Consider the following 21223-nt stretch of genomic DNA (forward strand, 5'->3'; position numbering starts at 1 on the left):
GAAGGTGAAGAGAGGGGACAAATTGCCTGTGTGTGTTCTTTATTCAAACATACATGCCCACTCGTAGCCACCCCCACTTGCCTCCTCCCCATAGATATTCCTAATGTCTATCCATTCTCCAGGAATCATGCTGTATTGTCCACTAGGGGGCAGCGCTTGTCCATGAATCATCACTGTCCGACCTGGGTCAAATGTTCATAGATATTTGGGTCTTTGATCTTCTGTATCTCAACTCATCAATTATCTCTGCCAGTCATGCTCGCCTGCAGAGCAGTTAATCAGGAATTCTCATAGACAGATCGGAGTCAGTATTGCCATGTAGAGTTGGGCTTAATTGGCTACACTCCAACCTAGGCCACCTGGCTGTATCAACCAGGAAGTAAACCTTCAAAAATATTATACTAATTCATGTTGAACTCCAACAGGGACTCCCTCACTTGATCTACCCTAGAGCCAATGTCTCCACTGTGCATGCTCAGAAACGCATCACAGCTCCTTTTCTGGTGAAAGTAGATCTCTATTAGAGTGTTTCCTTCTTATTTAGAAAGCTGCCGAAGTGCATACACCTATGGTCTTTTTAACATTTATCCATGGACTTTTTAGGATGGTGTTTACTAAGGGATGTTTTTATTACATTTGAGGTTAAAATACCTTTTGGCGCTTACTTTTTTACAATTTTGCTGTGCATTGTTTCTTGCCCGCTGTTAGCTGACATTACTTAGCCAGTCCAGGTCCATCAACCCGGATGCCTGGATTGGCAGCTAGCTCAACCTTTCAGTGAGCCACTGGAAGACCTGACAGTCACTGACTCTCTGCAGACTGAATACCGAGAACTGAGCGATCGGTATTCTTTGATTGCTCAGTTCTCAGTGTAGAGCTGGTTAGTAAGTATGATTGATTGTTTTTGTTTTGTTTTTGCATTCCCAAGCTTTTGTTTTAAATTTGATTGCTTTTGATGTCATGCCACCTCTCTATCATATTTCCTAAAACTCCTAATACTCATTCTGCATGGTTGTCCTCTGTTTTGGTTTTCTTCATTTTCCAAAAAATTGTTGCAACAAATCAGATCTGCAAAATACTAGCTGTGCCCTCTTGGCAAATACCTTGGGGTGTTTACTTTCCCGAAATTAGTAATTTGAGGAATATTTTTTTTTTTACTATACTGGTATTTAACCACTTGCTTACTGGGCACTTAAACACCCTTCCTGCCCAGACCAATTTTCAGCTTTCAGTGCTCTCACAATTTGAATGACAATTACTCAGTCATGCAACACTGTACCCAAATTAATTTTTTGTCCTTTTTTTCCCACAAATAGAGCTTTCTTTTCCCACAAATAGAGCTTTCTTTTGGTGGTATTTGATCACCTCTGGGGTTTTTATTTTTTGCGCTATAAATGAAAAAAGACCCAAACTTTTGAAAAAAACGCATATTTCTTTGTTTCTGTGACAGAATTATGCAAATTATTAATTTTTCTTCATAAATTTTGGCCACATTTTATACTGCTACATATCTTTGGTAAAAATAACCCAAATTAGTGGATATTATTTGGTCTTTGTGAAAGTTAGAGAGTCTACAAGCTGTGGTGCGAATCGCACAAAATTGATCACATCTGATGTACTGGTGGCCTATCTCGCTTCTTGTGACCCGAACAAGTCAGGAAAGTACAAATACCCCCCAAATGACCCCTTTTTGGAAAGTAGACATTCCAAGGTATTTAGTAAGAGGCATAGTGAGCTTTTTGATGTTGTCATTTTTTTCTCACAATTCTTTGCAAAATTAAGATTTTTTATTTTTTTTTTCTCCACAAAATTGTCATTGTAATAGCTTATTTCTCTCACGTGGCATGTGTATACCACAAATGACACCCCCAAAAAATTCTGCTACTCCTCCTGAGTATTACAATACCACATGTGTGGGACTTTTTCACAGCCTGGCCATCATGTGTTCTAGGAACATAAATTACACATCTAACTTGTTGACTATTTATTACACTTTTGACGCACCAGGACAATGACACGTGACACTGATGACAGATGGCACTGATACGTGGCAATGATGACACTTATACGTGGCACTGATGACACGTGGCACTGATGACAGATGGCACTAATATGTGGCACTGATGACAGATGGCACTAATATGTGGCACTGATGACAGATGGCACTAATATGTGGCACTGACAGATAGCACTAATATGTGGCACTGATGACACGTGGCACTGAAGACACGTGGCACTGATGACAGATGGCACTAATGGCACTAATACGTGCCACTAATACGTGCCACCGATGACAGATGGCACTAATACATGGCACCGATGACGCGTGACACTGATGACAGATGGCACTGATAAGTGGCATTGATGACACGTGACACTGACAACAGATGGCACGTGACACTGACAGGTGACACTGACAGGTGGCACTGATGACAAATGGCACTGATGACAGATGGCACTAATACGTGGCACTGATGACAGATGGCACTAATACGTGGCACTGATGACAAATGGCACTGATGACAAATGGCACTGATGACAAGTGGCACTGGGGGCGGGTGGCACTGCTGGGGGCGGGTGGCACTGCTGGGAGCGGTTGGCACTTTTTTATTTTTTTTTTAACTCGAGGCAGAACTGTCTGTGTGAGGAGGGAGAGCGGCGCTGAGAGATGATCTCATATGTTTACATATGAGATCATCTCCCATTGGACACACCGATCACGCTGTAAACGGCCGCTGTGATTGGCCGTTTACAGCGATCTGTGTTTGCCTGTCCCCGGGGGACACGGCGAACACAGAACTTCCGCGATGCGCGCCCGCGGCGGCGCGCATTGCGGAAGTAAACATCAGGACGTCCAGGGACGGCCACCCAGACAAACGCGCCTGCTCTACGGCTGTCATTCGGCTATAGGGCGGGCGCGAGGTGGTTAAGGTCCTACAAAACTGTGTTAGATGGTCAAGAAGTGAAATGAGGAAATAACTCCCTTTGAAAGCCTGAAGTTGCTTATTAGATTTTGGGCTCCTGTATGTGGCTAGACTGCCAAAAAATTCTCACATGTGGTATCCTCTTACTCGGGAGAAGTAGAAGAATGCGCTAGCAGGTTTCAGGGCTGATCCTGCTGACGCTGCGTTTTTTTGGGGACACTACTATTGAGGATGCTAGTATAATTCTGATCAAAGAGATTGAATTTGTTTAGACACTATACTAGTAATGGAAGGTTTATAGTGTCTGATAATGTTACTGGCAATTTAAAAATGTATTTGTGGTGGGCAAACTGACACCAAGGCTATATGGCATCACACGTGACACTAATACAGTGATCTGAATCTGTACACTGTACTAATGACACTGTGACAGGGCAGTGAAACTGGGGTCAATCGGGGGGGTTTAAAAAGAGAATGTGGCGGGAAAACTGACGCTATCTGGGATTGATGCTTACGCTATCTGACGTCACCCTGGACACTAATAGTGATCAGTAAAAAAAAGCTGTACACTACTGACAGGGCAGTGAAAGGGTTAACAGGAGGGGGGTGATCAAGGGGTTAAATGTGCCTAACTACATGTGTTAGTGTCAGTGTAGTACTTACACTCATTGTATGATCTCTGTGTTTGTAAACACAAGCACAGGAATATTTGTGATTTGCTAGAGCTGATTAGCAGGTCCAAGACAAAAATCATTGGCCTGGGCTTTGGTAATTGATCGGTGCTGGATCGCATCGCAGCATCGCCGAGCTGCCAGGCACATTCCCTCCGACTCGGGGACACACTCGGCACACAGCTGCCGCCTTGTAGCAGTAAACCTAAAGTGACACTAAATTATATCCATATTTTCCAAAAAATAATCCATACACATTCTCTGGTGACCTTTTAATGGATTTTTTCATAAAATCATTTGAGTGTGTGTGTTTTTTTTTTTTTCTTTTTTCTTTTTTATAACACATCTGCTTATAACGAAAACAAACAATTATAATCGATAAAGCAAAAGCAGCGCTCATTCGGTGTATAGCACACCTTCCGAACAGTTAAAACGTGATTGCACCCTATGAAATGTGTGTCCTTTATAAGCTTTCTCCTCTGAGTGTGTCTTTGGGTATTGAGTGCATAAAGTAATCCTTCACGCCACCTCATGATACCGCTCCCCTCAATGTTTGCACTCCCCAGATATATAAAGTAAATGTGCTTTTTGATCATAACCTTCACATCATCATGTCACTCCTGATCTTCCTCCAGCCTCAGTATCTCATGATGTATTGGTAAATTAAGACGATGATTTTTTTTTTTTTTTTTTGCCTTTTTGTAATGTACAGTGGGATCTTTAGTTCCTCTAATTTTCTCTCCTCGCTTTTCAGAAAAGAGCAATGCATTTTGTGGTCATGTACACTGCTCTATGCACTCTGCAAGTTCCTAGCCTAGTGATTGCGAACCTTGGCCCAAATGTCTTTGAACTGAATTTCTCATGATGCTTAACTACACTGCAGAGTGAATGAGCATCATGGGAAATGTAGTTCCAAAACATCTGGGGTGCTAATGTTCGCCATCACTGCCCTAGTCCATCTTTTTAGCGTGCAAGAGGAGCTGGCTACATTACAACAGTTGGGACCATGAAGAAAGAACATGGCCACCCTGTAACTGGAAGTCATATCACCACTCAAAATAGGGATTTGGAGTTTGGGGATCAATTGCACTTGTAAAAAAAAATTAATAATAAGTAGGCAACACATTAAAACAATTTTTATAGTTTATTACTTTAGAGCAGCATTTTTCAACCAGGAATCTGTGGAACCTTAGAGTTCCTTCATAGGTTGATAGGGGTTCCCTGAGCAATAAGTAATTTCTGCTTCTCAGATGAGTAACCAAAGACTCCATTAATCTTTTTAGTTACCTCTAAGGAGAGATTCTACCCAATGACCATAAATATTAGGCACATTCTTCCCACTTATCACACTAATGTACTGTGAGCTGTAAATATAAATGTTTACAGGAGTTCCCTGAAGTCAAAATGTATTTCAAAATGCAAGTAAAACTGAACAAAAGCACCTTTGCATTACTGTATACTACTGTGCATGCAGGCACGCTTTAAAGCCAGCCGTAGACTGTTTGCATCCCGGCCAGTTCAGCAGGAACCGACCGAGATTCGAAACATGTATGAGCAGGCTTAATGTACGTAAGTTGATCGATCAACTTGGGTACAACCAGCCTGTTGGAATTTACATACAATAATTGCTAGCAGGTATTATAGCCGCTAGTAGTAACCACTGTGTTTTTTCCGTTGGGGACAGCTGCCCCCACCGGAAGAACACAATAGCTGCTTTTTATTTTTGTTAAGGTGTCTGAGTTTAATTAAAAAAATTAAAATAAATGCACATATATTCTGCTTAACTGAAATGGTAGACTCGAATGTCAGCGGTGAGTCAGTTAAGCGAGGATAGCCTGATCAGCAGACTTCCAAAACGGTCCAGGGAATCCAAAGAGCTCCAAGAATGAATCCAGGGAATCGTGCCTGGTAATGATGTCAGCAGGGTCCTTCTACTGGCCCTTTGGATGAGAGTTTTTGGCTTTCCAGTCTGACTGCTTTAACATTTGAGTTCCAGCCTCACGGTTACCTGCACGATTCCCTGGATTAGTTCTTGGATCTCTTTGGATTCCCTGTATCATTTTGGAAGTCTGCTGATCGGGCTAGCCTCGCTTGATTGACTCGTCGGTGACATTCCAGTCCACCATTTCCGGTAAGAATATATACCCCTTATCTCGGGTGGAGGACACCTTATCCCTGATCCTCTACATGCCTGCTGAGGCCTTTGTACCCCACTTGTGAGCAACAACTTTTCTTGGTGGACGCCATATGTGTTTACCATAGGTTTGTTTCACCTTTGGGACTTGCTCACCTGTGCTTCTACTCATTATATACATGTTCTATATTCATTATATTTAAGATTGATTTTTATCACAGTTTTATTATTTACACACAATACTTGATTGTTCAATGTTTTATATTTTTAGCGCTATTTTTTTCACTGATCTTGCATTGAATTTTTGCCACATTCTTATGTAGCAGCTGTAAAATCCCCTATTCATTTTAATGCCACCTAATAAAGTGGTGCGGTTCTGCTGTGATAAATCGCGTAGCAAACCGCATCGCATGAAGTTTGTCACCCAAAAGCAGCTCCTGAACTAGGCGACAAGCTGCACGTGATTGCAGCATGATTAATCACACCAGAACTGCACCCTGTTTTTAAGTGCCATTAAAATGAATGGCATCTAAAATTGTAATTGCCCCCATGCTCCAGGGGACCTGTATGGCCCCCCTGTATGCCTTGATAATAGGGTGGCAGCATGTAGGTGAACCGATCCCTCCATGTAGTCTCTGAATACTTGCCACTTCTCCTCCCTCCTGCAGATATTCAGCGGGTGTGGGAGTGAAATGGAGGACATCGGTTCGTCCACATGCCCTTGGCCCCTGTATGCTTTCCTGGCCCCACCTCCCACAAACTGCTGCGGGGAACTACCAGGGTCACAAAGGTCAAACTTGCGATTGGGCTCTGGTGTTCTGCCACTGTGGGAAACCTCAAGATGGCAGGCAAGTGTCCCGCTGTGAGACCATATTAGAGTGTCTCACAATGGGAGTGACAGGTCCTGGGATTAGTGGGAAGTGCCTCGGTCGGGGGCCAGGGGGGTCCCTTCATGGTTCCTTGCACTAGGGCCCTGAAGGTTCTAGTTACACCCTAAATATGGATGCAACATATTCTAAATGTGATATTTTATATTTAGGGTTTCCTTTTTTTCCCCTTCTAATCATAAGGGGCTCAGAAACGCCCTCTGTATATTTTACAGGCAATAATGGGTACTTATTATAGTGATATAAAGGCTTTATTCGTTCCTCTGATGCCCCATCTGACTGCAGCCAGTGCAGATTGGGGCAGTGCAGTTTACCCAGCTACTGAGTCTTTGAACCCCAAAGTGTTCAGAGCGTAGTGCATCCTAGTTCATTCACCAACAGTGGTCTCGTACTTACAAAAGAGACAGGCGAGTCCAAGGACCGCAAAGGGGATTGGGCTTAGCAGAACTGGTTTTGCCAGACAGCAAAAATTCCCCTAGGATGAATTCTGCATAGATGCTTGGTGCTTGGCACTGTTAGCTTGGAAGGGTTTTTTGATTGTACATATCCATCTTAATAGTGAAAGGAGTGTGAACCCAGTAATAACATAAATGTCATTGTGGCACCATCCCATTAGTTTGCATGCCAAAACACAAATTTTTTCCCTGTAGGGGAGGGAACCATGCCCAATGGATAGGGGAGCTCTCAATCCACAGGGTAGAAAATGGACTTAGAATGTGCCAAACCGATGAAAAAAATAAAATACTGTGCAGAAAACCTTGCATCATAAAAACAAGATGCCATCTTGCTAAAGCCACATCATGGAAAAAGGGTGATATGGTTGGACAGACAATTCTAAACAGTACAAGCATGTGAAATCAATGTGTTTTGCTACATTTGCTTCTTCGGGATTCACGCTTGAATATGGCAGCAGAAAAGATAAAATATCCAGCTTAAAGAAAAGCTAAAGGTATTAATACTCCCCTGTCCAGTGGTCCCTGGCCGGCAATGTCTGATAGTTGATCTAAGGGCCTCTTCATTGGCCATCATGGGATTAAATCACTCGAGTCATCCTGGCATCCAGTTTACAACACCAGAGTAGAGGACGGCATTTTATTGCATGTCTCTTACAGCAGAACGTTGGTTCCATTTTAAGGGCGTTCTTTTTACACGGTTTTACGTTAGGACAGTTTACATAAACATATGGTGTATTGTGAAGTGAGTTTTAGCTTTTTGCATTCTTATGCATTTTTGACTTGTCTAAGAAAAATTTGATTGTTCATGATACATCATGGAGGAACCAGACAGTAGCCAGCTGAGGAAGTTTAGTCTGGTACACATAATAAGATTATTGTATGAATGATTGTCTTTTTTTTTTTTTTTTTTTTTTGCATGCTAGTCTCTATTTTGACAATGAAGAGGTTACTAAAGATTTAACAAAATAAAAATTTGTAAGTGGTGTCCTATCGGATAGTTTCATATGACCTGTCCTAATTGGCTCTCGAAAGCTGTGTACTAACGATCAGATTATTGTACAATCTCTTCATGTGTACTAGTCTTTAGAGACCAACAAACTACAACCAGTCACCATGATGATCTCTATTTCCTAGTCTTATTTTGTCAATATATGTTCACAAATGCAAAGTAAATTGTGTATAAATTTATCGTCGAAACAAACCCAAACAAATCCTGGCTGCCATTGCTCCCACAGTGCTGACTTGTATGGTCTCTCAATGTCACTGATCCATATGCTCTCTGTGTTGCAGTGCTCACCCATATGCTCTCTCAACCTCACAGTTCTGAACCACATTTTCTCTCAATCTCGCAGTACTGACCCATATGCTCTCTCAATCCCCCCCCCCACTTTTTTTTTTTTTTTAACAAGAATGTAGTGCAAAACGGGCAGTGACAGATTGAATTAGAGGTTTAATATAGTTTGCCATTTCCTTGCACAACTTAAATGACGTTTGAAAACTTATATTTTATGCCTGGCAACACCACAAAAGGCAAATTAAACAAGATATTTGGCACCATCATGTATATTACTGTGATTTGGTATATTTAAATGTTTTTTTTTTTTTGTTTGTTTTTTTTAAGTTGATTTTTGCAAAACCAGTATCGGCCTTTTTCTATACAGGTAAAAGGTTGTAATATAAACATTGCACGTACCCAGTTTGATTTTGTCGAGGTCTAAAAAAAAAAAAAAAGAAAAAGTAAGAGAAAAAAAATTGCATGTAATTAACCCTTCCTCCCCCAGGCATGAGTTCAGCATCTTTGAATACAAACGCAACCGTAAAAGCATTCAATACAAAATTTTAATGAAAGGTTGAACATAATTTTACAGCATAATAAGTATAAATGTTATATATTAAATATTGTATCCTTTAGACCTCTACTGTAGATACAATAGTCATTTCATCATTTGAGCTTGTTTTTTTGTCCTCCGTGGGATCTTTTATTTTTTCTATTGTTTGCACTGTCATAAGCTTGTGCTTCTCATCATTACTGTTTGTCTCACCCAAAGAAATTTCATCCATGGTTTGATTGGCTGTTTGAGATTTTTTTTGCCACGTCTCCATTCCAGAAGGCCACAAAATGCTTGATGCACTTAAAAAGTCCCCGTTACTTCTTGCCTGACGCTTTGATTGTGTTAGCTTGGTTTTAAGACTGGAAACTTTATTTGCCAGGGCCACAGAGCATATGATCAGTGAGGCACAAATCAGAACTAACACAGCTATTATTATGGCACAAATCATTATTGCTGTTTTATATTTATCATCTTTGCAGACACTTGGTGTGTTTGAGGAATGGTTGCCAGCATATCGATTTGTAAACCAGAATGGTTTCTTTCTTGTGGTGTATGGCGCCATTTTTGTTGTCTTTGTAGACTCAAATGCTACCGTTTGCATGGTGTTTGTGTTTTTAGATGCTTTCTTCTGCATAGTTGTTTTCTTCTTTGTAGATTCAGCTACCATCTTTAGTATAGTTGTCATTCTTGAGTATCCTGGTGTATACAAATCCTGGTTTACTGACTGGCTTGCAGTGTTAAATGAGGTTACATTAGTTGTATCAGACGAGTTCAAGCCCAAAATGTTGGATGTGCTATTAACATCTGTTAAAATAGCCTTATCTTGTAAATCTGTAGTATAGGTCTTATTTACTTCTGCTTTACAACTGAAGGAAAGCAGCAATATCGCAAGATGCAGAAGGAACAACATCCTATTCAGAGCTACCGTTGGTTAGCTGTAGGGAAAACATTGTATTGTTAACACCGCTTTGTAGCTTGTAAAACATGCATGTATATTTATAATGAAAAAATAAATACAACAAAATGCGTTATTTTGGTAAATAGGGGTGCAGCGGATCAAAAAACTCACGGATCGGATTGTCCCTCGGATCAGAGTCACGGATCGGAGCATTTTTCCGATCAGCAAATAGTAATTGAATTTGCAAAAACCTGTGAAAATTCCACCACCATATAGTCCCCACTGTAATATCCACGTCGCCTCCCCCACTGTAATATCCACGTCGCCTCCCCCACTGTAATATCCACGTCGCCTCCCCCACTGTAATATCCACGTCGCCTCCCCCACTGTAATATCCACGTCGCCTCCCCCACTGTAATATCCACGTCGCCTCCCCCACTGTAATATCCACGTCGCCTCCCCCACTGTAATATCCACGTCGCCTCCCCCACTGTAATATCCACGTCGCCGCCCCCCCCACTGTAATATCCATGTCGCCCCCCCACTGTAATATCCATGTCGCCCCCCCACCCCTCACTGTAATATCCACGTCGCCGCCCACCCCCCACTGTAATATCCACGTCGCCGCCCACCCCCCACTGTAATATCCACGTCGCCGCCCACCCCCCACTGTAATATCCACGTCGCCGCCCACCCCCACTGTAATATCCACGTCGCCGCCCACCCTCACTGTAATATCCACGTCGCCGCCCACCCCCACTGTAATATCCACGTCGCCGCCCACCCCCACTGTAATATCCACGTCGCCGCCCACCCCCACTGTAATATCCACGTCGCCGCCCACCCCCACTGTAATATCCACGTCGCCGCCCACCCCCACTGTAATATCCACGTCGCCGCCCACCCCCACTGTAATATCCACGTCGCCGCCCACCCCCACTGTAATATCCACGTCGCCGCCCACCCCCACTGTAATATCCACGTCGCCGCCCACCCCCACTGTAATATCCACGTCGCCGCCCACCCCCACTGTAATATCCACGTCGCCGCCCCCCCCACTGTAATATTGGCTGGGTATCGCCAAGTATGGCTGGGTATGGGGGGATGGCTGAGCATGGATGGATGTGACTACAATTGTCACAGAGCAGCGCTGGGGGCGCTACAGAACGAGTCCCCACAGCGCTGCTGCCATCCGATCTCTCCCCTCCACTGTACATATCAGTACACAGAGGGGAGAGAGGAACCGGTGTCATGTCATGACGCCAGTTTGCTTACAAGTGATCGCTCCGTCATTTGATGGAGTGATCACATTGTAAACGGCTGCCGAGTGTGCCAAAGTCGCAGCCTTTCCTAAGGCCGAGGCAGCGGAGCGCCCCGCAGATCGCGGGGTGTGCCGATCCGAACAGGTTGACCCATTCGGATCACGGATCGGTGACAATCTGTTGCACCCCTAATAGTAAAGCTGGACAAAGTGCAGAGTAAGCTTTAGATTTCCAATCACTAAAAGACAGTGAAAGATGCAAGGGTACACTCCAGTCAAAATGGGAATTTCCAGTTGGAAATATAATCCTTATATGCCTTGAGAGAGCATAGTCTACTTTTTCAGTGGTTAAAGCCCAACTTGTACCTCCCCATCCCTCTCATTTTCTTTACTGATATAAAATATATACAATAAGTGTCTCTTACCGCAAAAGTGATGGGCCCCCTTCTTGCTCTGGTGGTGGGTAGGTCATGAATGCTGCAGAATGGTGCCCTCATTACTGTGGATTCAGGGTGGCCTGATAGCAGGCCTCCAGGGGTTGAGCCTTTGACTCCATGGGATCATTTAGTCTGGAAGAGAAGTGCTATCCAGTGGCAGAGCATTTCTTATTGTACGTCACGGGACACAGAGCCATAGTAGTTACTATGTGGGTTATGGGCCACATTCAAGAGATGGACACTGGCACACCCTAAATTAAAAAGTGCACTCCCTATATAACCCCTCCCACTAGTACCTCATTTTTTTCGCTAGTGTCTAAGGTGTTGGTCATGAGTAAAGATGTGTTGTGCTGAGCTCCACTGCAGCAATACTTGCTGGGGCTAGCCATGTAGCTGGATCCATTCAAAGTCTTTTTGGCCAAATTGAATAGTACCCGGGTCTCATATCTGAAGAAACAAGGTCTTGCCTGTAATGCGTTTTTTTAGAGAACTGGACCCCGGGATCCAGTACTTTTTGGTATTAAGGCCATAAAGTTTTACTGACGGAGGTACAATTACTGGTCCAGGATTGTGGGTTTCCTCATGGATCCCCAGCTCCTAAAGGTTTATTGGAACCTACCATGAAGGGTGAAGATTGGGTCTGTGGGTTTACCACAAAAAGGTAAGTGGAGTTTTTCGAAGAAATAAAAAAAAAAAAATTCTTCTTTCTCCAATTAGTAAATGTTGTCATGTCTATGTACCACCACTGGGGGCTGTATAGAGCACTTGCGTCTCATGCTTCTCAGAGAGCCCATGTTGTGTCCAGGAAACAGCAATATTATCTTCCTAGGGGGTTTTGACTCCCCATCAGACGCACCCTCTGTGCTGTTTTTTTTTTTCTTCAGGGAAAGAGTGCTCCAAAAAAAAAAAAATCAGCATGCCACTCGGCGGCTTCCAGGCCCCTCCACCATTTCTCTGTTGATTGGATCGGAGCTTGTGTGGGAAAAGCTGTCTTTTGAAAGGACAGAGGAAGGGCCGTAGTGACAAAGGTGGGCTTAGCACGGTGTTGGCGTCCCCCCAGCGCAGGAAATGTTTAAGCATTTTTTTCTTTTAAAATGTGCTTCTACGGTGGCGGGGCCATCAGCCTCCAGGCAGTCGTGACGGCCTCCACCGTCAGGTTCAAGAGGTAAACCTCAGGGTTAGTCCCAGGGCCAAAAGAGGACCTGGGGGAGGAAACCCACAAAACAAAATACTAAAGCCTCTTTATGAAGAGGCATCCCCACTTGCTCGAGTCGGGGAAGGCTTCTACAGTTTTCAGGGTCTGGCAGGAACAATGTCAAGACAGATGGGTGGCTTCCTTAATTTCTCTAGGTTACAAACTAGCGTTCCGAAGGTTTCCATCTCCTCGCTTTCTCAGATTAAACGTTCCCAGAGATCCAGTGAAAAAAGTGTTGTTTCTAGCTTTGGATTATCCCTTGTCTCAAAGAGTGATATTGGTGATCCCTTTGCAAGAGCAAGGATTAGGTTTTTTATTCAAACCTTTTCACGATTCCTAAACCTATTGGTGATCCCTTTGGAAGAGCAAGGATTAGGTTTTTTTATTCAAACCTTTTGACGATTCCTAAACCTGATGCCGCGTACACACGGTCGAACTGTATGACGGACTTAGTCCGTCATACAATCCGACGGACAATCCGGCGTACTTTCCACTGAACGGACTTGACCACACACGGATACACAAACAGTCCGACGAAAGCTTGCGCGATGACGTACAGCACGTACGACGGGACTAGAAATAGGAAGTCCAAGACACAGCAAAGCCCTGTAAATCCTTTCTGGGCATGCACCATTCTTAGTCCGTCGGACTAGCATACTGACGACCGTATTGTCCGCTGAAACCAAAGTACGACGGAAAGATTTTTGGAAAAAACGAAATTCTTAGTACTCCGGACTGCACGCTGAAAAAGTCCGCTGAAGCCCACACACGAGCGGATTGTCCGCTGAAATGTGTTTCAACGGACTAAGTACGTCAAACAGTTCGACCGTGTGTACGCGGCATAACGGGGATGTCAGACCCATTTTAGATCTCAAAGATCTAAACCGGTTTGTGAATACCGTTCTTTTCGCATTGAGTCAATACGGTCAGTAGTCTCCATCCTAGAAGGGGGAGAGCTTCTGGCATGAATCGACATCAAGGATTCTTTTCTCCATGTGCTAATTTTCCCCGTTCACCAGAAATTTCTACGCTTCAAGGTAGAAAATTTTAATTTCAAGTTTTTAGCTCTGCCGGTCTAGCTACTGCACCTCGAGTGTTTACAAAGGTCCTTTAACCAAGTTAGGGGCTCAAGGTATAACGATACTAGCCTACTTAGACTATCTATGCTTGATAGATCATTTGGTAGCCCACTTAAAACCAAAGTTTGGTCACCACAGTCAGCTACCTGGAATACCTAGGTTGGATTCTAATCTAGAAAAATCCTCAAAACCATCAAGGAGATTGCAGTACTTGGGGCTGATCATAGATTTAGCTCAGAAGAGGGTGTTTTTGCCCCAGCAAACTATCAGTTCCATAAGGGAACTGATTCAGTTGATCAAAACAAAGAAGAATGCTTCTATTAGACTTCTATTAAACTGACTGAAATTGTTGGGAAAAATGGTGGCTTCTTTCAGGGCCATTTCTTGTGCACAGTTTCATTCAAGACTGCTGCAAAACAGTAGTCAACTTGGAACAAGAAGGTCCAAGCTCTGGACTTCCCAATGCGTTTATCTCCCAGTGTGCATCAGAGCCTCAATTTGTGGTTGATATCCAATAATCTACAAAAAGGAAAATCCTTTCTACTAGTTACCTGGAAGATGGTAACAACAGATGCCAGCCTTCTGGGCTGGGGAACAGTCCTGGAAGAAGCATCTGTCCAAGGGAAATGGTCCAAATCAGAGATGACCTTGCCCATCAATATTCTAGAGATTCGGGCAGTACGCCTGGCCCTGGAGGCTTGGACGCTCAGACTACGGAATTGTCCTGTCAGGATCCAATCTGACAATGCCACAGCTGTGGCCTATATCAATCGCCAAGGGGGCACGAGAAGTTGTGCAGCGCAAAGAGAGGTAAATCATATTCTATCTTGAGAAAACAACATTCCTTGCCTATCAGCAATTTTCATTCCAGGGATAGGGAATTTGCAGGTGAACTACTTGAGTCGCCAACGATTGTTCGTAGGCGAAAGGTCCCTTCACTTCAACATGTTTCTGTCATGCCAAAAATGGGGAGTTCCGGACATGGATCTGTTTGCATCCAGGTTCAACAACAAGATTGATAACTTTGTGACAAGGGATCCGATGGCATACGGAACAGATGCCTTGGTTTTTCTGTGGGATCAGTTTTTCACTGATCTATGCGTTCCCTCCTGTTCTTGCTTGATCCTGCGAGAGAGCGCAGAAGGGAAGGAGGTTTCTACTTGGTTAATACTAAGAAGCCAGCCTCCGGAGTCGTATACTATAGAATCTGGAAGGCATATGTCGCCTGGTGGGAATCCAGGGGTTGGCACCCCAGGAAATATGTCATAGATAGGATCCTTGAATTCCTACAAATAGGATTAGAAATGAAGCTAGCCTTGAGTACCATCAAGGCCAGATGTCTGCTTTAACTCTGTTTTTTTTTTTTTAACGGCCACTTGATTCACACTCTTTGGTTCATAACTTTATTCAGGGGGTAACGTGGATTAATCCTCCAGTCAGGTCACCCTTGAACCCCCTTGGGAATTTAGTCCTGTCGGCTTTACAGAAGCAGCCTTTTGAGCCAATACAAGATATTCCCTTGGTCCTCTTAACGAGGAAAAATTATTTTCTTGTTTGCCATATCTTCTGCAGGAAGAGTATCAGTCGTCTGCCCTTTCTTGTAAAGAGCCATATTGGTTTATTCATAAGGATGAGGCTGTTTTGTGGCCTCATCCTGAATTCCTACCGAAGGTAGTATTGGTTTTTCATTTAAACCAGGATATTGTTCTGCCTTCATTTTTTCCAGAACCTCGTTTTGTGGAAGAAAGATCACCACATTCTCGATGTGGTGAGAGTGGTCGAAGTCTATTAAGTGTCTGCTCCGATTCATAAAACAGATGTTTCGTTGTCAGACGGTCCTAAAAGAGGACAGGCAGCCTCGAAATCTACGGTTTCTAAATGGATTCGTCAAGTGATTGTTCATATTAAAGCGCATGTCTCCATGGCTGTTGGTGCTTCTTGGGCAGTGCATCACCATGCCTCCATAGCTCAGATCCCCAAGTTTGCAACCATATTCTATCAAGTAGATGTAAAAGATGATGTGCATATCGCCTTTGGGTGCAGTGTATTGCAGGCTGCAGTATGAGTCCTCTAGTCTCTTGGTGCCCTACTTTTACTGTGTCTCCCTCCCTTCGGTTGGCATTGCTATGAGACATCCCACATAGTCACTACTATGGCGCTGTGTCCCGTGATGTATGATAAGAAAATAGGATTTTTATAACAGCTTACTTGTAAAAATCCTTTTCTTTGAAGTACATCACGGGACACAGAGGTCCCTCCCTTCTTTAGTATACACATGTATTGATTTGCTACATAACTGAGTTACTCCCACCAGTGGGAGGGGTTATATAGGGAGTGCACTTTTTAATTTAGGGTATTCCAGTGTTCGTCACCTGAAGGTGGCCTATAACCCACATAGTAACTACTATGGTGCTGTGTCCCATCATGTACTTCAACGAAAAGGATTTTACAGGTAAACTGTTAGAAAAATCCTATTTTTCTGTTTGGTACAGTGCACTGGAGTATTACAACTGGAGCTGTTTTTTTTTTTTCTCTCTCTAAACCTGGGCTTTAAAGGCTAAGGGTTTTTATTTTATTTTATTTTTTACTTTTTATTTTTTTTACAAAGTTTATGCTTTCGTGCACAGGAGCCCTGCAGTGAATTGTGCCCGCAATGTACTTCTGTATGGGTATTCTGTTAGAAAGCCTGAGGACTTTTCAGTAGACACTGGTTTCTTAATAGTTCTGAGAGAAGAATCCCTCCCTCCTTTCACAGGCGGGGGATGGTTTGGGGAAAGGTGCTGGAGCAAGTTGCAAAATAGGGGTGTAACATGCTCCAAAAGGTGAACTTATTCTTTAAGATTTTAATTTGCTCATGGATGTGCTTTACCTGTCTGCCACACTCTGCTCATGATGCTGGAACACCCTCATTCCTGCCTAAAGAAAATGTAACATAAACACCTGCCATTACTGAGACATTTACAACCATTATGGTTCAACTGTATATTTGAAGCTTGAATCTGGTTAAGTAGGAAGCGGAGAGGAGAATTTGCACAGGATTCAAGAACCAAGCAAGCCTACTGGCCATCATTGGAGCTGTTTGTATCTGTTCTACAGGGGATTACATAAAAACCTCAGGTGAAAGAAGTCTTCTTGAACTTTATTAATTTAGCATTTTTATGCTCAATGGGTAGTAGTAGCTGCTCATTGAGGCTGGATTAACACTGGTTCGATGCGGATTCCCGCATAGCATCTGAATCGCAGGCAGTTCACACTGATCTCTATGAACCGCTGTGGGTGTCAATATAAAGTTAATAAAAAAAAATGTGGCACTTTCTCAGTGACCAAATTGCTAATGTTCTATAAATCCTCAAGTGATAAAGAAATGATATCCAAATATACACAAACAAATAAAACAATTCATCAATGGCCAAAAATTATAGTGCTGGTTGCAAGGAGTCTTCAATACAGAAATTCTCATAAATCAGTGTTATTAATCGGATTAAAGTAATTGTATATAGTCATATAGATGTGCCGAATAACAGTGATTGTTATGTCAACAAAGCACTGCATTTAAACCTGCCTAGTTCTCCCGACTCCATACCCTTGAAGTCACGTGAGCAGTAATGTAACGCGTAGGGGGGAGCTGGGTGAGAATCCCTTCCGGTCGCGGCCGCGACCGGAAGTCCCTGATATGTGAAAGCTAACGATTGTGAGTCTGTATGTGAGTTGCTACATTTTTAAATGATGATTTGTATGCTACACATGGAGAATTATTTCTATTACATGAGAAACCTTATTGGAGAAAAGTGTATCTGAGAACACTGTTGGTGTGATCTAGCAGAGGATTACAAGGAAAGAACTTACTGCTGTCGATACTTATGAGAGATTCAGCACAAATGCGACTAGACCCGTAGGGGTCTTCCTTTGAGGTGAGAGGCTGGGCACACTTTACACACCGATATTGAAAGCACTATTTAGGAATTGGATATATTGGTCTGCACTGTGATCGGTTATGAACTTTTCTGTGCACTGAAGATTTACTGCACCAAGCACTTTATGGACTTTTTGTTTTGTTACAAGTTATTATTGCACTGTTTTATTGCACTTTAAGTATATTGAACTCATTGGTTATTTTTGCACTATTAATTTTGACTATACATTATTACTTCGCACTGTGATAACATTTATTTATGAAATTTCTGTATTGAAGAATCTATGAACCTAGCACTTTATATTTTTTGGCCATTGATGAATTGTTTTATTTGTGTATATTTGGATATTTCAAAATCACTTGAGGATTTATATAACATTAGCACTTTGTTCACTGAGATAGCGCCACGTTTATTTTTAATGAGCACTGTATGCAAACACATTTCGTGTTGGCAGCTACTCACTGGTGTTGTTGGTTTGTGCATTAGTACATTCGTACTAACCATATAAAGTTAATGACACCCTCTAATCTGTTAGCAGAATGCAGTGTGAATTGTGGAATTTGATTGCATGGGCTTGAACACCCATGGAGTCTGATTCCAGCTTTGACAAAAAAAAGGGTCCTGCACCATTCTGGTGCAAATGCGATGTGATTTCAGCCATACAAACTGTATGGATGAATTCACACTGTACAGGCATGCGGTGCGAATCACATGTGATGTCTGGCTGCCCATCAATGTCCATCACTGCTGTCAATGCCCATCTGTGCCCAGCAGTTCAGTCCATCAGTGCTGCCTCATCAGTGCACATCAGTGAAGGCGAAAAATTACTTGGTTACAGAATTTACTGGCAGAAAAAAAAGTAAAAAAAATGATTTTTCTAAATTTTTGGTATTTTTTTGTAAAAAATAAAAAACCCAGCAGTAATTACCACCAAAAGAAAGCTCTATTTGTGTGAAGAAAATAATAAAAAATATGTTTGGGTACAGTGTAGCATGACCGTGCAATTGTCATTCAAAGTGTGACAGCGCTGAAAGCTGAAAAATGGCCTGGGCAGGAAGGGGGTGTAAGTGCCGGGTAGGCAAGTGGTTAAAGGCTAACCCATGGCATTGGGGAAAAAAACAGGCTTGATATATGGAGGCTTCTGTTGCATGCTGCTAATGGCAGACTGTGTACTTTGATTAAAATTGAGAGCAAATGGTGGGACTTTGAAGAACACAGCAGCACACAAAGAAATACTGTTTGTTCATGTTGTATAATCTAATGATCAAATGCTTTTGGAGATTATATACCCATTAAAGAGGAAGTAAACCCTGATGAGTTTACTTCCTCTTTCATTCCCTGCAAAGGTAAAGCATAATAGACTACTATGCATCGCATAGTAGTCCATTATGTGTCACTTACCCGACACAGGAGCCAGCGAAGTCACCGCTGTCCCCTGTAGTCCGGCGCATCCATCTTCTCGGTGGGTCTCGCTGCTCCGCCGCTGTCATTCGGCGAAGCCGCGATGACGTCACTCCCGCGCATGCGCACGGGAGCCACCACTCGCGACATATCGCCGTTGACCGCGGCACACTCAGTGTGCCTGCGCCCCGCTGTCTACGGCGCATGCGCCATGGACAGCGGTGCCTGTCTTTCGGCAAATATCTCCTAAACCGTGTAGGTTTAGGAGATATTTCTTGGACCTACAGGTAAGCCTTAATCTAGGCTTACATGTAGGTCAAAGTTGGTTGTAAGGGTTTACAACCATATTAAGTTAGATTATACAACATGAATAAACAGTATTTCCCAGTCACTTGACTCTTTTTGTGCTGCTGTGTGCTTCATACAAAGTTCCACCATTTGCTCTCAATTTTAATCAATGATAGGAATGGAGGCAGTTACCCCTTTCATCCCTGCCTCATTTAAAGTCCCAAAATTCCTTTTCTTTTCTCATTATAGACTGTGTACTTTGTTTCCATGCCAGGTCAGACAGTAAAAAGCTTTTATTGCAGAAGAGATGTAGTAAGTATCTTCCATAATAAGCGTGCCTGATCGTTTTCTTTAATTCTGATTTGTGCTAAAACCATGGAACATTTATATAACATATTTCAGAAAATAATCATCTGGGAAAATTGGGTTCTATACTTTTGGATAGGATTAGGAAGGATTTGACTTAACCAATTATCCTTTAAGAAAATGCAACGAAAAACGTGATTTAAATTATATCTTTACTGCGCTGCTCATATACTTATTGGAGGAGGAAATGGTTGAGACAGCGCCTGCCACTTCTACCAAAAGCGGTAGCTTTTCATTTCTCCTTTTTAGATGATATATCCTATCCCTTTGATTATTCCCCCCCAAAGTGTACAATTTCAGTACTGGTGCTAGAAGCTTTTTTTGTTTCAGCTGGTAGTTGCCTAAAATTTTCAAATTAAAGGAAGCTGTCAGGATGGGAGCTGCTGTTGCCGAGGCAGGTAGGCAGTCGGTCAGCAGGTCGAGGGCTACCCAAAGTCTGCAGCTAATTTGCCAGTTGTCTGACCTCATGTCACTGTCTTGCAAATTATGTGATTGGTCAGGTAAATAGGTAAAGGGCTACAACTGTCTGCCATTCCAAGCATAGGGCTAAGACAAAGTAAAGCCAAATAACAATAAAAATCTTTCATAGGGGCAAAGTATATTCTATATTATAATATTCTGAATTAGGCTGATGATTAATAAATTAACCAAATTAACACTTGTAAGTGTGTTTTAACTTACCTTAAGTCTTTGTTTAGAATTTAGATAAGGTTCCCTGGTTTCATTTGTTAGACTGCTCTTCCGTGCAAAATCTTTTTGTATGCTGGAGTAAAAGATTATTTTTTTCTGCTTTAGTAAAGTTTCCGCAGTCAAAACCACAGATGAGACTTCCTGTTCTGTGTTTGCTCATGCTGAACTTTGTTCCAGCATCACAAAAGGGACCTGCCCATTGCTTTGGGCTGTATGAAATGCTAGCGTTAATAGTGCAATCTTAATAAAAAAAAGTGTGCAAAAAGTAATCAGTGATCTCATCCTTTCGTAGCTGGCAGTGATTAAATGAACACACACACACACACACACACATTCTCAAAATTAGAGAACAATTCATGAACACTTGATTTTTTTCAGAAATTATGTAATCTTCATTGCTCAACATTTGATAGAATTTTTTTTGTGGCTATATCATGCTAATGGAGTGTTTTTCAAAATAACCAAGGCACTTCAACAACAAAAAAAATATTTTTTAGAAAACACAATGATCAAAATTAGAGAACAGCAATGACTGTAGCATAGAGAAAGATTACAACTAACATTTCTGAAGGTTACAACAATTAGAAAGTCTACAGGCCCTTGCTTTCAATGACTTCAGCACATTTGCGGCCACAGGATATCACTAGTCTCTCACACTGTTCTGGTGTCATTTTGTTCCCCTCTTCTTCCAGTCTCTTCCACAGTTCGGTGACTGTAGTGGGTTTCTTGGCCATAACTTTTTTTTTTTTTTTTTTGCCAAGGATTTTCCAGGTTCTGATAAACATTTGCAT

General features: G+C 42.5%; 2 protein-coding genes across 7 annotated transcripts in view; one reads left to right on the forward strand and one right to left on the reverse strand.

Moving 5' to 3' along the window:
• The window catches only part of NF1 (neurofibromin 1), a 436753-nt gene that overhangs the window by 273079 nt on the left and 142451 nt on the right, over window positions 1-21223 (forward strand). The window lies entirely within an intron of this gene.
• Window positions 8893-20650, reverse strand: EVI2A (ecotropic viral integration site 2A). 2 transcript variants are annotated; one of them, XM_077482412.1, is made up of 3 exons: window positions 20424-20650; window positions 16643-16689; window positions 8893-9838 (listed from the first exon to the last, which is right to left on the reverse strand). In XM_077482412.1, the coding sequence occupies exon 3, from the start codon at window positions 9811-9813 to the stop codon at window positions 8980-8982; it is 834 nt and encodes a 277-aa protein (XP_077338538.1). In that variant the 5' UTR covers window positions 9814-9838; window positions 16643-16689; window positions 20424-20650; the 3' UTR covers window positions 8893-8979. The 2 variants fall into 2 exon arrangements, with proteins under 2 accessions (XP_077338538.1, XP_077338536.1); XM_077482410.1 differs by lacking the exon at window positions 16643-16689 and having other exon boundaries at window positions 20424-20645.

This window comes from Lithobates pipiens, unplaced genomic scaffold (assembly GCF_037356315.1).
Source record: "Lithobates pipiens isolate NorthernLeopardFrog02 unplaced genomic scaffold, aLitPip1_a1.2 Scaffold_16, whole genome shotgun sequence".
Taxonomy (NCBI): Eukaryota; Metazoa; Chordata; class Amphibia; order Anura; family Ranidae; genus Lithobates; species Lithobates pipiens.

Bases quoted from the DNA above. Each gene is read 5' to 3' on its own strand.
- EVI2A (XM_077482412.1), bottom strand. From the start codon at position 9,813: ATGTTGTTCCTTCTGCATCTTGCGATATTGCTGCTTTCCTTCAGTTGT.